Source organism: Cibotium barometz, chromosome 34 (assembly GCF_041138505.1).
Source record: "Cibotium barometz isolate CiBa-2024 chromosome 34, ASM4113850v1, whole genome shotgun sequence".
Lineage (NCBI taxonomy): Eukaryota > Viridiplantae > Streptophyta > Polypodiopsida > Cyatheales > Cibotiaceae > Cibotium > Cibotium barometz.
In genome coordinates this window covers 2,705,431-2,720,920 of record NC_141079.1, presented here as the reverse complement: position 1 = coordinate 2,720,920, position 15,490 = coordinate 2,705,431, and the positions used below count along the sequence as shown (strand labels likewise).

At 44.6% G+C, this 15,490-nt stretch overlaps 1 protein-coding gene across 1 annotated transcript in view; it reads left to right on the top strand.

Moving 5' to 3' along the window:
* LOC147618606 (uncharacterized) overlaps positions 1-14,179 on the top strand; it is a 49,024-nt gene extending 34,845 nt beyond the window's left edge. The window contains exons 2-3 of the mRNA XM_086774443.1: positions 13,228-13,346; positions 13,558-14,179. Coding sequence (XP_086630569.1) covers positions 13,228-13,346; positions 13,558-13,674 — 236 coding nt within the window. The 3' untranslated portion in view covers positions 13,675-14,179. The remainder of the gene's footprint in view (positions 1-13,227; positions 13,347-13,557) is intronic.
* Positions 14,180-15,490: the final 1,311 nt, after the last annotated feature.

Here is a 15,490-nt window from a genome sequence, read left to right as displayed (position 1 = left end):
AAGCCATGTACAAATTAATAAGGCAATAAAGAAATCAGCTTGTTCTTACTTGGTTTTTGTACGTGATACCATTGAACATTCTAGTGTTGATGTTAGTGCATTAGATCAAGACAAGCTTAACTTTTTGAATGAGTTCAAAGATTGTTTTGCAAATGCTTTGCCAGCAAGGTTGCCACCAGAGAGGCCGGAAGATCATTGCATAGATCTAATTCCCGGTAGCTCTCCACCTAATAGGCCACCATACAGGGTGAGTGCTAGTCAACAAGAAGAGATTATGGCACAGGTGAATGAACTTTTGGAAAAGGGTTTGATTCGGCCTAGTTCCTCGCCATATTGCTCGCCGGTACTTCTTGTTCAAAAGAAGGATGGTACTTACAGGATGTGTGTTGATTACCGTGCCCTCAATAAGATAACCATCAAGAATCGGTTTCCGATTCCGCGCATTGATGACATCTTGGACAAGCTTGAAGGTTCGGCATGTTTCAGCCGAATAGACCTCAAGAGTGGGTATCATCAAGTGAGAGTGGCACCTCAAGATGTACACAAGACTGCATTCAGGACAGCCTTTGGTCTTTATGAGTTCTTGGTGGTGCCTTTTGGCCTTACAAATGCACCCGCTACCTTCAACAGGATGATGGACAGGGTGTTCAGAAAGCATAGAAAGTTCACAGGTATATTCTTTGATGACATTATTGTATTCTCAAAGAATGAAGCCCAACATCGTGAGCACCTGGCTATTGTGTTTAAAGAGCTTAAGGAAAATCAGCTCTACATAAACGCAAAAAAGAGTGAATTCTTCCTCCCAGAGATTCACTATCTTGGTCACATTGTATCAAAAGATGGTGTGCGCATGGATCCCGCAAAGATACAAGCCATGCAAGAATGGCCAGAGCTGAAATCAGTCCATGAAGTGAGGAGCTTCCTTGGTTTATGTGCTTACTACAGGAGGTTCGTCAAGCATTTTGCTTTCATTGCCGCTCCGTTACATGATTTAACGAAGAAGAAAGCAATCTTTAAATGGACACAAGAAGAGAGAGATGCCTTTCAAAAGTTGAAGAGTGCAATCATCTCGGGACCGGTACTCATTATTCCGGATTTGCACAAACCTTTTGTTGTGGAATGTGATGCAAGTGGGGACTGCATAGGGGCTGTTTTGAACCAAGAAGGACATGCCATTGCCTATGAGAGCAGACGCTTGCAACATGCAGAGCTTCACTTACAGGTTTATGAGAAGGAGTTGTTGGCTGTAATTCATGCCCTTACTATTTGGAAACACTATCTTTTAGGGGCTGATTTTATGGTCAAAACTGATCATCAAAGTTTGAGATACTTTTTGACTCAAAGTAAGCTCTCAGAGAAACATATGAGATGGGCAAATTTCCTCTCAATGTTTCATTTTCAGATTTTGCACACTCCAGGGAAAAAGAATGTGGTGGCAGATGCCTTATCTAGACGACCACAGGTTCATGCTATTACAGTTGCATACCATGAGGACTTATCGGATATGCGTAATACTTATCATCTGGATGAGGATTTTGCACATGTATGGGCTGATTTGCAAGAGGGTATTGCTGTCCCATCTTATGTCATAAGAGATGGATATCTCATGATGCAAAATCGTATGTGTGTGGTAAAGAATCTTCGCCATAAGGTTATGGATGAGTGTCATGCTCCTCCATATGCAGGTCATAGAGGCATTTTGGCCACAGCACAAGCTTTGGAGAGGTATTTCTTTTGGCCACATATTCGCAAGGATATTGAAGCATATGTACGTGAATGTATGATATGTCAAAAGGTCAAGTTTGACCGACATAAAGCACCTGGATTGCTTCAGCCTTTGCCTATACCAAATGAACCATGGGAAAGCATTGCTATGGATTTCATTATGGATTTGCCAAGGACGCCACAGGGAAATGATGCTATTTGGACCATTATTGACAGGTTTAGCAAGCAGGCACATTTCATTCCCGTGCGCAAGACAATAAAGCCAGATCATATGGCTAGGATGTTTTTGGCACAGATATTCAAACACCATGGCATGCCTAAATCTATTGTGGGGGATAGAGATCCTAGAACCACAAGCTTATTTTGGCGCGCATTGTTTGACAATATGGGTACAAAGCTGAACTTCTCATCAGCTTACCATCCACAGACAGATGGGCAAAGTGAAATAGCAAATTCAGCCGTCCTCGACTTGCTGAAATCTTATGTATCCGACCGCAAATCGGATTGGGAGAAGTATTTACCACTTGTGGAGTTTGCCTACAACAATACGGTACATACTTCTACGGGCAAGGCGCCCTTTGAGATTATCTATGGCAAGGTGTTACTACCACCCATTCTTCGTACAAAGGATGAGATTTTTGCAGCAGATGAGTATGTCAGAGACTTGGATACTGCATTTGCACAGGTACGGACAGCCATAGAGAGGTCTCAAACCAAGATTAAAAAGGCAGCTGATAAGCATAGAAGGGATGTACAATTTAAACAAGGTGATTGGGTCTTGCTGAAATTTGAAAAGGCACGCCTTCGGAAGAGGCCAGGGAAAGAGGGAAAGTACCCTAAGCTTTCCAACAGGTATTATGGACCTTTTCAGATCTTGGAGAAGATCAATGATGTTGCATTTCGGCTTGTACTCCCAGATCATTGGAACATGCATAATGCTTTTCATGTGAGCCTATTGAGGCCTTATGTGGGACCGACACCGTTTGAGCCGGTTTTGGAAGACCCACCCGAGGTGGATGAGCTGGAAGAGATTCTTCAACCTGAACAGATTGTTTTTCACAAGGAACGAAAGCTTGCGGGAGCCAAACTTGTTCGTAGGTACCTTGTGAAGTTCAAGAATTATTCAGCTTTGGATGCGAAATGGATGGATGAGGCCTACTTCGAGGATTACCCAGATCTTTTGAAGGCCTATCTGGAGGCTTTTCAGTTGCGGTCAACTGATTAGAAGCCGGGGGGATGTCACAAATCCCTATATTCTAGGGACATGCGGATGCGTGTCAGGCCTAGAAACATGCGGATGCATGTATGTATTATACCTGGGCATGTGTATGGATCATATGAGTGGATGCATATGAGTCCAAGGACATGGCAGGACATTTGTGGACTTTCGGGCGGTGCCCGTGTGGATTCCGGCCATGCACACATGGTGTGTTATGATGGCAGGCGGAATATTTTCAAGTACAAGAATGATGATAGGTGGTTCTCCAAGTTTACATGTGCACAATGCATAAATGATGCATGCCATAACTTTATTTTACTTTGTGTGACATTGTCTTGCTGCCTGGACAATGCTTGTTATTTTGACTTGTGAAGTCCGAGGGACCGGGGACGCCCGGGCACCTTGTGGACGCGTATGTGCACTCCTGTTTGGGCCTAAAACTGTGGGCTTATGGGTTTTGCAGGTGGTAAGTGCGTCCACACTCAATTTACAACTTATTTCATTTACTACTAAAGTTTATTGGTTTGCAGGTCCACACTCATTAATAAGTGGCCGGACAACTTATAATGCGTTCGCATTTGGTTGGACCAAAATTAATGAAGTCCGGACAACTTATGGCCATTTCCCATTTGGTTGGACCTAAACTTATACAAACAGGACAAATGGAGCACTATGGGCTGGACACCTACCTGGACACCTTATGGGGGACACTTGTCAGCCTGTATGTGTACCCACCAAGCCCCATAGGTGGCACTGGAGAAAGGCGCCTCCTTCAAGAGGTCATTTGGGCTGTTTTATTCATAATTCAACACATTGGAGAGCTGATTGAAGCTTTGGGAGTTGCTACAGGGCTGGTTGCTTGCTTCCCGGACTCACACAAGCTTGGATAATGATCCCCACACTCTTCTAAAGGGCTGGTTGGTAAATTTCAGACCTGTATTTTCTGGTTATTGCGAGTTTTGGGCTGGTTACAGGTGTCCAAAGTCAACTTGGACAATACAGGACAGCTCTAGGGACCTCCACAGGGCTATAGGACCCTTTACAGGTGGATTTCTCGCGATGGAAAGCTGCTGTTTTGGACTGGTTATTGCATAAAACAGGCCGGACAGCAATGGAATATGTGAGCATGGATGTGTCTCAAGGATTCCTGGTGTAGCAGGTGTTTAGGGCAAGCATTGGGAACACTTGCTCGCGGAGAACACAGGTTTCTGGATCAGTTTCTCGCGTGGAAACAGGGCCTAAAGATCCATTTACATCCTGTGCAGGGCGGAGTACCTGTGAGGATTGTGATACTCTTGTGCAGGGCGGATGTACCTGTGAAGAGGCTTGTGCAGGGCGGATGTACCTGTGTGTAGGGCGGATGTACCTACAGATTCTCTTGTTTGAGATGTATTCATACATGATGTATCTGGAAGAATCAGGTGCAGGCTGGTGGTGAATCCCCAGGCACCCATAATCTTGTACTTTGCAGACTCTTTTGGTAATATAACCTAAAGGGGGGGGGGTCAGCCTATCATCGGCCCCTTTATGTGGTGTACTGTCATTTTCAGCTTTGTGGTTGTAATGCTAAAGTGTTAAGTGCTCAGAATCTTGTTCACATTTATACGATTCCAATACACGCGTCCGCCTCCCGTTACAGCCTCACCATCTGGTTCACCTGGAGGGCCCGGTGCTTTACGGCCTTTGAGGGGAGATTGGAGCCACCAACAGAGACTGTACGGGGGATTTGGCAGGAGTTGATCCACACCCTGCGAGGACAGTACGTTTGTAGGGCACCTGTTCAACACATGAGTGGCACACATAAGAGCTTCCACCCAAAACTTATGTGGCAATCCCTTTGCTTTCAGCATACACCTGGCCATCTCCATGAGTGACCTATTCTTTCGTTCGGCCACACCATTCTGCTGAGGTGTATATGGTGTAGTACACTGGTGTACTATGCCCTTCTCTAAACAAAAAGCATCAAATACTTTAGATAAGTATTCCCCCCCTCTGTCAGTTCTGAGAGTCTGCACTTTTTGTCCTGTTGCATTTTCAACCATGTTGACATAATGTCGGAAATGCATAAAGACATCAGATTTGTTCTTCAAAGCATACACCCAGGCATATCTGGAAAAGTCATCAATAAAAGTAACAAAATACCAATGACCTCCCAAGGATTGTGTCCTCATTGGACATCACTGTGAATGAGCTGCAATTTGCGGACAGCTCTAACAACTCCATCCTTTTTGAAAGCCTGACGATGCATCTTTCCCAAAATACATCCCTCACACACATGTCTGGGAGGAGTCTCTAAATTAGGTAGGGCATCTACCATTTTCAGCTTCTGAAGTGCCATGAGACTGCCATAATTTACATGCCCAAACCTGGCATGCCACAACTCTGCATCCTGCATAGCAGATGTAGAGGTAGAAACAACACACGCACTGTGCCTCTCATAAGGATCAAGATGGTACAAACCGCGACATAAGGTCCCTGTAGCAACCAAAGCAAAGTCACTTTCCCTGTCACCCACGGACCATACATTTAGTATCCTCAAAGGAAACAACCAGCCCTCTCTTTGCAAAAGAAGACACTGAGAGAAGATTCTTCTTTATCCCAGGCACATACAATACATCCTGAAGGAGAAACTCTGAGCCATTAATGGCTGTAAGCATAACATCCCCTGTGCCCTGAACTGGATAAGAAGCATTATTTGCACACGTAACCTTTCTGCCACAAGAAGAAGGTACCATCTTGCCAAACAAATCCTTTCTGGACGTGATGTGCCTTGAGGCACCACTGTCAAAGAACCATACATCACCACTTTCACTCACACTGAGTGAATGAACCTCATTTGAGGGATCATAGCTGCAAGTAAAGAAGCACCAATCCTCTTCCACAAGGTTGGCTGTGGCATCATCTTTCTTGTTATCCACATCTGAAGAGTCTTCAACTGAATTACCAGACTCTTTCTTCTTTTCCTTGGCTATCCTCTTATAACATTCATCAATATAGTGACCTGGCTTCTTGCAGTAATGGCACTTACCCTTCTTTTTAGGTTTCTGTGCATCATCCTTCTCTTTACTAGATGGCTGTCCTGATTCTGACTTAGGCTTATATGCACCAGATTTTCCTTTGCCCTTGTTCTTGGCAAAGAATGCTTGCTCACCACCCCTTTGCATGTCATTTTTCCGAGTCTGCTCTTCCTGCAACAAAAGTCCAACCAATTCCTGAAAGGATAGAGGGACAGGATTACCCCTCATGGACAAGTGAAGAGATGTATGAAAACCCAAATAAGAGCTCGGTAAAGAATTAAGTGTAGTGGTGACCATCTCAGCATCAGAAATGATTTCATCAATATTCAAGAGCTGTTCTCTCAAATCCTGAATCTTCGTAAGATGATCCTGCATAGAATCACCCTCATCCATGCACAAGTGTGATAGTTCCCGCTTCAAAAAGGCAACTCTAGCCTCATTGCGAGCCTGATACATGTGCTCCAAAGTATCCCATGCAGCCTGAGATGTCCTGCATGAACGGATATGCGGAATAATGGACCTCTTAACTGAAAGTGCAATCAAAGAGAGTGTCTGAGCATCCCTGGAATCCCACCTAGTTTGTTCCTGTGTAGGTGCCTGAGGAGCTGGTAGTACAACGTGCTGCCTGCCATGTTGTGGAGGGGTAGCTGGGGCCACATGCATAGGCCTTGCCTCAGCTCCACTTACATAATTCCACAAATTCTTTGCAACTAGCAGATTCCTGATCATATAGCTCCAGTAACCTGCAAAAGAGACTGACTGCACAAGAGTCCACAAATATTGCTGGAGACTGTCTGTTTCACACAGATAGACAGCACAGCAACAAAAGCACTAATTTCTGGTGGCTCAAATTTCTCTGATTCCCACAAAAAACCTGTGGGAGCTGTCACAGATTGTGCAGAAACACAAAAACAGCAAAAGCCCCAAATTTCGAACTTGATTTGCTGACAAAATTCACAGTTAAGCTCCAAAATTCAGCAGGTAGACTCACCCGAGTTGCTGCTGCAGATTGCTGAGGTACGAACTGATGCAGAAGACGGTACAACGCTGTACGGAAGGCTGTACGGACAGCAAACAGCAACCAGCAGGTGCTGTACGGAACTGTACGGACAGAAAAACAGCAACCAGCAGCCACACGTGCTGCACAGATGCTGTACGGCCTGTAGAAAAGCGACCAGCACTGCTTTTTGCACCAGAACAGTACCCAAGACACACAGAAAGCAGTCGCCCAGGTCTGTAGAAGGAGGGCGACCTGTTTTTCAGCACTAGAAGCAGGCGACCAGCACAGTAGAGAGTGTTCTTCGCGACGAAAGTGCTTCACCAGCAGTAGGGAAGGCGGGAGCAGGAACAACAACCAGCTCTGATACCAATTGTGAGTGAGAGACGGTGTGGAGCACGCGAAGAAACAGAAGAAAAACGTGTGGAGGCCTGGAGCAAAACGATGGAGCTCAAATTATGAAGATGAGATTGTTACAAAACTTAGGGCATATAATAACCCTAACTGGTGCCCGTTTCACATAACGGTAAGTTGGGCGCCTTATTGGGCTTGGGGAAAAAACCTCACTTAAAGTGAGTAAAAAGTGCCCGGCCGGTCCTAATACATTGGCCACTGCCCATAATAATGTCAGGACATTATTTCTAACAATGAGAATGAAGAAGATGGCACAGTATTGGATCCCCCCCTGCAAGCAGGAGTATTTGCTTATATTATTCTTTGGAGAATGTTGTATAATGCTTTAGTAAGCAAGCGATATGAATGCCCAACGCAAGGATGAGGAAGACTCTGCATCGGCTGTGTATCCACTAAATCTGAGGCTCTACTTAAGACTCTTCGGGCCACTGATGCAAGGCTAGATAGCTGTAGGACTGCACATATGCTGGCTGAATGTGAAGAGGACCTTCCTTAGTTGCCTGGAGTCGACTGGATCCTGATCCGCTTCTGCACTTTTGCTGAATACCTGAATATTGAATGGGACTGAAGCGCCTTCTTTTATATGGCTTCAGCCTGATTGTCCTTGGATTGAGGGCTCACAATGGGGTCCTGGCGTACGACAAATATTCCTATAAAAAGGTGCTACTTTTGTACAAATGCTGCACTAATGATCATGCCAGTGTCTCACTGTGTACCCCAATGCACGGTGCACGTGACATGCCCAGTCAGAGAGAAAGGGGCCTCAACACCATGTGCACAAGTAGGCCTTGCATCATCTACTCATGTGATCTGATCCGCCCTGAAGCTTCCTCCATTGGCCATGGAGGGTATGAATGATGTCAATCTAAATGGAACAGATGGATTCAGCTTGGGAAGGAGGCGGTTGAGAGTACAACAGGCCCACTACATATTCCATGCATCTATGTTGCCGATGATCTCCCAATTTTGACTAGTCCTCAGAGACCAGGGCTTTGACGATCTACCGAGAGTGGGTATTGTATGTATCGTGTAGTAAGAGAGTCCGAGAGCCTATCCTCCTACTGCCTTCTGGCAGGTGAGAGCGGGGCCAGTCTCAGTCACCCAGGCTATCGCTCCCCGGCAATGGTACGCAACGCAGACCGTACTTCCATGTAGAGGCGAAGGATCCTATGCCACATCACCTCTGCCAAGAATCTTGCATGCATGGTTGTCACCCAAATAAACTACTCCTTCATTGCCAGCAGTATACTTGACAAACAAGTCTCTGCAACTTGTGACATGAAAGGAGGCACCTGAATCAATGATCCATGAGTGCATACCATGACCATCTCCTGCAAGAAGTGAATGGGCATCAAGTGAAGACGTGAATAGGACTTCATCCTCACTGTCACCTGCATGTGACACATTGACTTCTTCAATCTTGACTCTACTTTTGCCCTTTGACTTTGCATCTTTGTCTTTGTCTTTTCCTTTGCCCTTTTCCTTTTTATCATTCTTCCATTTGTAGCATTGCTTTTTGATATGTCCCTTCTTGCCACAATAATGGCATTCCAAGTCCTTTTTGGAGCGGGACTTGCTCCTTCCCCGTTCTTGGCTTTTTCCCCTTTGCTAGGATCTCCCACGTGCATTCATTGCATTGGACTTTCCAACAGAGTTGTTCTTCCTGTTCATCTCCTCTTGAAGGAGAGCACCCTCAACATCTGCATATGACAGCATAGCATTTGAATTGCTAGTGGCTGTCCTGAATGTGTCCCAACTCTCTGGCAAAGTGCATAAGAGAAAGGTGGCTTTGAACTCATCGTCCATTGCTAACTTTTGATTGATGACCTGGCTGACAACACCATTAAACTCATTTAGATGGGCGGCCATAGACGCCCCTTCCTTCATTTGAAGACCTATGAGTTTCTTCAACCAATACACTTTGCTTGAGACACTTTGCTGAGCATACAAGTCCTGCAATCTTTGCCACATTTCCCAAGCTGTCTTCTCTTCACGTATGCTGAAAAGTAAAGTGTCTGACACAGACAACATGATAGTGGATCTTGCTAGCTCATCCATATCTTCCCATTCTTCAACAGTAAGAGAAGCGGGCATTACACCCCTTTCTTTGATGGGCTTGTGCTGCTTCTTCTGGAGCAACACATTATAGCACTGGGTTTGCCAAATGTCATAATTATGTGAGCCTTCAAGCTTGTTGATGTGAAGCAATGAAGAGCTCTCATCTGTGGTTGCCACAGCAATATGCAACCTTTGTCAATGCCTGACTCCCTGCAAGATGTGCAAACACTGCACCAAAAGCACACAAAGTGCTCACAGTTGTTCTCCCAAAATTTATCTCCCACTGCGGAAGCACGAATGCAACTCTACTCCCACTGTATGTGATAAAATCACCAAAATCTGGTTGCTGCAGATTTAGGAGAGCACCTTAAATGTGCTCTGTTCCCCTTCCAAAGTACTGTACAACAGTACTAAGTGCTCACCAATGATGTACCAAATCTGTACCGGCAAGTACAGCAGCTGAAAATGAGCCTTTTTCTCACTCAAATCAATGTACAGCCATGCCAAAACTTGTACAAAGTTGTACCAAATCTGTACCAACAAGTACAGCAGCAATAAATGCTCTCCTGGCTGTCCAAATGAGTGAAAATCAGACCTTGACAGTCCTCACCACTTCATACAACAGTCCCGAATAGAAATTAGGCAAAAGCCCCTTGACTGCAAGTGGATTTCTGAGGGTTCAAGGCATAAAAGTCTTCCCTGCTGTTTTGCCAAGCTCAACAAGCATAAAATCTTGAAAAGCCCCTTGATTCAAGATCAATTTCTGATCATGAATGGTACATTAATGCACAGAAGGCATCCAGAGTCTTCACAATGCTTCCCCCTTGCCACATATACATCCAATACATAAAAGCCCCTTGATTCACAAGCACATTGAGTGCTTGACAGGCATCAACACATTGCCCAAAGCAAATAATGCCAGTGCCTGCATGCAAATCAACCCAATTGGCACAAAAGCCCTTTGATTTGCACTGCAATTTCTTGCAATTTTTGGCCCGAATGTGAGATTGCTCACATCATACAGCATGTATGAATGCCCAATGGCACAATTACATCAAAAGCCCCAAATTTTGACATCCAATTTCCTGCAAATTGATCCTGAATGTGACCAATGTCACCCTATGTTGCCAATTTTGCTCAAAAATTGAGCAATTTGGACCTGTACCTGCTCAATTGCAAATCCCAAAAAAAAATTGAAGCAAATACCTCTAAATTTTTGATTTCTGTTGCAATTGCAGGTACAATATCTGGATCGTGTAGGTGGGCGTTGAATTTCCTGACTGGCTGTTGCAGGCTGATGGTTGGCGGCGGCAACGTGGTGGAACTGTTAGGCTGTACGGTAGCGACACACAGTACAGGCAGCAGTTACCAGGCAGTTCTGGCGGCGAAGGGCAGCTACAGCAGCACTAAACAGTAGTGAAGCGGCAGATTCCAGGTGGCGGCAACGAGACAGAAATCAGTTCTGGACGTAGGCAACCAGCAGCGGCGACCAGTTCTGCACACAGGTTCGCTGTAGCCGCCTTTGCGCACAAAAGAAGACGACGTCGAGTTTATGCCGGCATAAAACTCTTCGACGACGGTACAGCCAGGCTGATGGTGATAATCGAGTTGTCGTCGCCCACCTCGGCTGCAGCCTGCGTAGCAACTGCTGCACTCTGATTTTACGCCTTGTGGCCAGGCGTCTAACGCCCAACGCCTTGCTGCAACTCATTCGTGGCGATGATGACGTGCTGCTAACTCGTTCGTGGCGATGATGACGTGCTGCTACGCTTCCTTGCGCACTGTCTCCAACGAATCGATTGCAGATGCTGCTACTCTGCCATGAGGGTAGCAAGCCTTCGCCTACCTGCTTAAGGCCAATCTCCGTCTCCTTCTGCAACAGCAGCCGACTATCCAACGAAATGATTGCTCACCCACGTGCACCTGGTTACAGCCCGTAGATAACTGTGACGACGGAAAGACTGTGCTTCAAAGCTTAGCCTTCGCACTCTCTTTCGCCACCTCAAGCTCTGATACCAGTTGATGGGAGAGAGTTAGGGTTTCATGTGGGAGACATACACAGAGAAGAAGGGAGAGAGTGAGAGAGAGAGTTGTGGGGATAAGTCAACTCACCAAGTGTATGAGTGTGTGACTCCCCTATCACACATGTATATTTGCACTAGTACACATAGTGCACTTAGTACATTAAAAGTACTAAGTGTACTATGTACTAAAACTTGTGGGCTTGTACACACTACAAGGGTGGGCATAATGCCTTTACCCCAACAATATACAACTGCCGTGGACACCAGTCCAATGTACATACATGATAAGAAAGCACGGGTGGACCAATTGGGTGGCCAAATGGTGACACAAGGCGGCGTGAAGGAAGGCGGGGGATGCACACGGAAAGGGGGGTGAGGGAGCTAGCAGGTGAAGGTGGGAGGTTGGAGGGAACCGGAGAAAGAGGCGGGGTGAAAAGGAGGTGAGGGCGCACAAGAGGCAGAGGGGGAAAGAAGTGTGGAAAACACAGTCAAGAGGAATGGAGGCGGGGCACACAGAAAGCAAGCGACGAAGGGCTCAGAGGGGCACAAGATTGGGGAGGGTGGGAGAGGACGAAGGCTGGCAGAAACACAGGAGGAGGGAGACAAGGCAACGCGAAGGAGCAAGTGGAGGAAGACGCAGATGCGTAGACGGGGCTAAGCTCCAGCAAGTTGTTCTTTCTTTTTTTCTTTCTCTTAGCTCGGATTCGCCATGTTTCTACATAAAACGCTCCCACTGTTTCTTCAATTCATGCTTTTAATCTACAGGAATAAATTGTGTCAAGACCACCTTGTGGCATTCATCCTAGCAAGTCACGGAGTGGTGCCTAAGGTGGTCTTCCCACCACAAGAGAGTGGCACCCGTCAAAGCCATACGCACCAAATGGAGCTGAAAAATATATGAACCACCTGTTGCTGCTGCCAATGTAGCAGCCATCTCGCAGGTCCGATTGGTGACGACTTCTCCGTCCATCTTCTCGTTGAACTTGGGAGGCTTCAGAAGCTTCAATAGTTGAGCCTTTCCTCACGAGGTATGGAGGAAGAACTCGGCAAACTGGTAGTCCCATGACATCAAGCTAGTGAAGGTGAGTGAGAAATGTCCAAAGAAACTAGTGGAGAGAGACTTCGTGAAGGAGACCATCGGTGACACAAAACGGTCTCTCCCCTGCCGACTACGCGTAGGTGTAGAATGATGACTACTGGATTGGGAGTGAAGCTCATCTAGTACATCCTTGCCTGCATCCAAAGGAGTGAAAAATCCTCCAAAAAGTTTTGCCACTTAGTCCGCAAAATATTATGTACAAGAAAGAAGTAATACAATTGAAATTCAAGTACAAGATGTGGCTGAGAATGAAGACAAATCTTTTGAGGCTTTCATGTTGTGAATGATGAGTCTATGATGTTGAATCAACCTAGCTTGCTTTGGGAAGGCACCATGGCCCTTGGCCTAAACCTCTAAACCTCTGTGTTAGTTTTATGAGCTTTAAATCTTTTGAGGCTTTCATGTTGTGAATTATGAGTCTAGGATGCTCTTTGAATCAACCAGCTTGCTTTGGGAAGGCACTATAGGCCCTTGGCCTAAACCTGTGTTAGTTTTATGAGCTTTAAATCTTTTGAGGCTTTCATGTTGTGAATGATGAGTCTAGGATGTTCTTTGGATCAACCCAGCTTGCTATCTTTGATCCTTAAATATCTATATTTCTTTGATGGTGGTTTTAAAAATATGGATTGGGCTTTTTAAATTACAAAGTGGGGGTGTCTATCTTTTATCTGCAGCACCTTTCCATCAATTGAAGGAGTACTACAGAGAAGGGACCTTTGACAATTGCAGAAGGAAATGGAGTGATCTTTTTGATTGCTTTCACTTGAAGACATTGCCAGAAGCAAAAGTTCAGGTAATTGACGTGTCCAACAGCTAAAAAATAAATACCACGACTCCCCCTCGCTCCCTCTCGCACGTTCATCCTCCCTCAAAAAACTTAACCTCATTGATATTACTGTCAAGGAGTAGAAGAGCATGTAAAGGTGACATAATTTTACAAGGTGGGAAGATCTGTTAAGTAAGCTGCATCTTCACTGATGACTGATGCCATGGTTTGTTTGTAGGGCATCCTGCAATCTCAGGAAAAAGAAAAGGTTGAAGCTCATATCTGGAAGCTTCGAACTCCAGAGGAAGCTTCAGAGGCATGGAATGAGATGTTTGGACATTTACAGGACGATTGATTAATTGTTACATTGGTGGATAGTTTTTTTTTGGGTTTGAGAGCCTAATAATGTATATATATATATATATATATATATATATATGTAGATGCCAGGGTTCAAATCTTTTTACCTGCACATCGGCAGTACCACTGGGGCGGACAGAAATATTTTAACAAGGGGTGGAAATTTCTGTACCACTTTGGGTACAAAAGAGCAGTAGGAAGTTAAATTCAGGTTCCTATAGGAGTCACAGTAAATAAATAAAGAGTCAAGAATCTGGACTAGTGAAGAATAGGGAAAAGGAGTCCTTTTAAAGAGTAATGTTTTTATTTAGTGATAGGCAGCATCATGTTCACCACCAGCTGCACCCACCTTGGGATACAAACCACTTACCACCTGAGCTACACAGCCGGGGACAAGGAGGTGCATCAATTTAATGCATAAATAGATGCAAGACTTTTTCAAGCACATTAAAAAGTTCATTACAAGCCCCATAATCTCATTTGTTAAATAAGCTGTCACAAAGATGAAAAGCTCTCATTTGTTAAATAATATGCATAATCTTGCTCGGCACCTTTTTGCATCCATAAACTTAATGGAATCTTTACATTCTTATTTTGGCTTAGGTATCGTTATGGGTCCACAAGCTCAATGGAATTTCTAAGTTAGGTTTTTGGGGGAAGAGAGAGAAAGAAAGATTAGTTAAGGTCAATGTGAAGACTAATGGCTAGTGAAACCAAACAGTTATAGTGTGTACAACATGTAATAGAAGATGTTTTAAACACCTCATATAGAGATCAATTAAGGTTTGAACAACTTGTAACGAGTATGCATCTTTCATCCAATGTTAGAAGGTTAGGAGCTCCCAAGCTGAGCCTTTTGGTTTTCATAATGTGTGTAGTCTCCTTGTGTTTTAACAAGAGTAGAGAAGTGTAGATAGCTTGGGGTTGCACCTTTTTTAGGAGTTTGGCCCCCGAGGCATGTTTCTCTAGGTGGGGCCTTTGGGTAATACACCCCATTTGTCATGATGGCTAGAGCATAGGATGGGCTTGTGTCATTGTGGCTTGGGTTGTGACCTCATAAGGTTCTCTTCTTTGACTTCATCAGATGGTAAGCTTTGTGGGATTGCAGGTTATACACCCCTTACCCTTTTGCTATAAAGAGGGTTCACTCATGAGTGCCGACTTAGGCCTACAAACATCGTCACCTTGTATCCCCACTTGCACATGCACTACTACCTTTGACTATATGCATTGAGCATGTTGTGAAGTGTCATATAGTTGAAATGTGATGATTTTTTCAAATTTTATTAAAATTTAATGATTTTTTCTAGAAACTCAATGATGTAGCCCTTGTTAGCTTTATAACAATGTGCGCTATGTTATGTTTTAACGGTTGCTTAGTATCTCATCAACCTAAGACATGTTGGGCTTCTACTCCATTTTTATATCTCAAAAATGTGAATGTGTCACCCCTCTCTTTGAGAGATCTTGTCAATATGGGCTATATTTTTTATTGGGCTCCACTTGTTCTTGCTCCATTGTCCCTTTACTTTTGAGTGTTTATTTCACAAGATCTTGCCTCACATAGCATTGCTTTGAGTATGCTTGCACAATGCTTTGGTTTTCAATGTGAAAGTGAGCAAATTCACCTTTATTAGTAGTTTTATTTAATCTAACAATGAGGATACACATAATTGTTCCGTTTAGTGCAAGAAGTTGGTTTGAACTATGTTTGAGTTACAACATAGCATGTGACACGATCGCGCATTTTCTATTGTGGCTCTAGCTTCTCCAAACACTTTTAGTTGTGCTTGTGCAATTCTAAGTAGCCA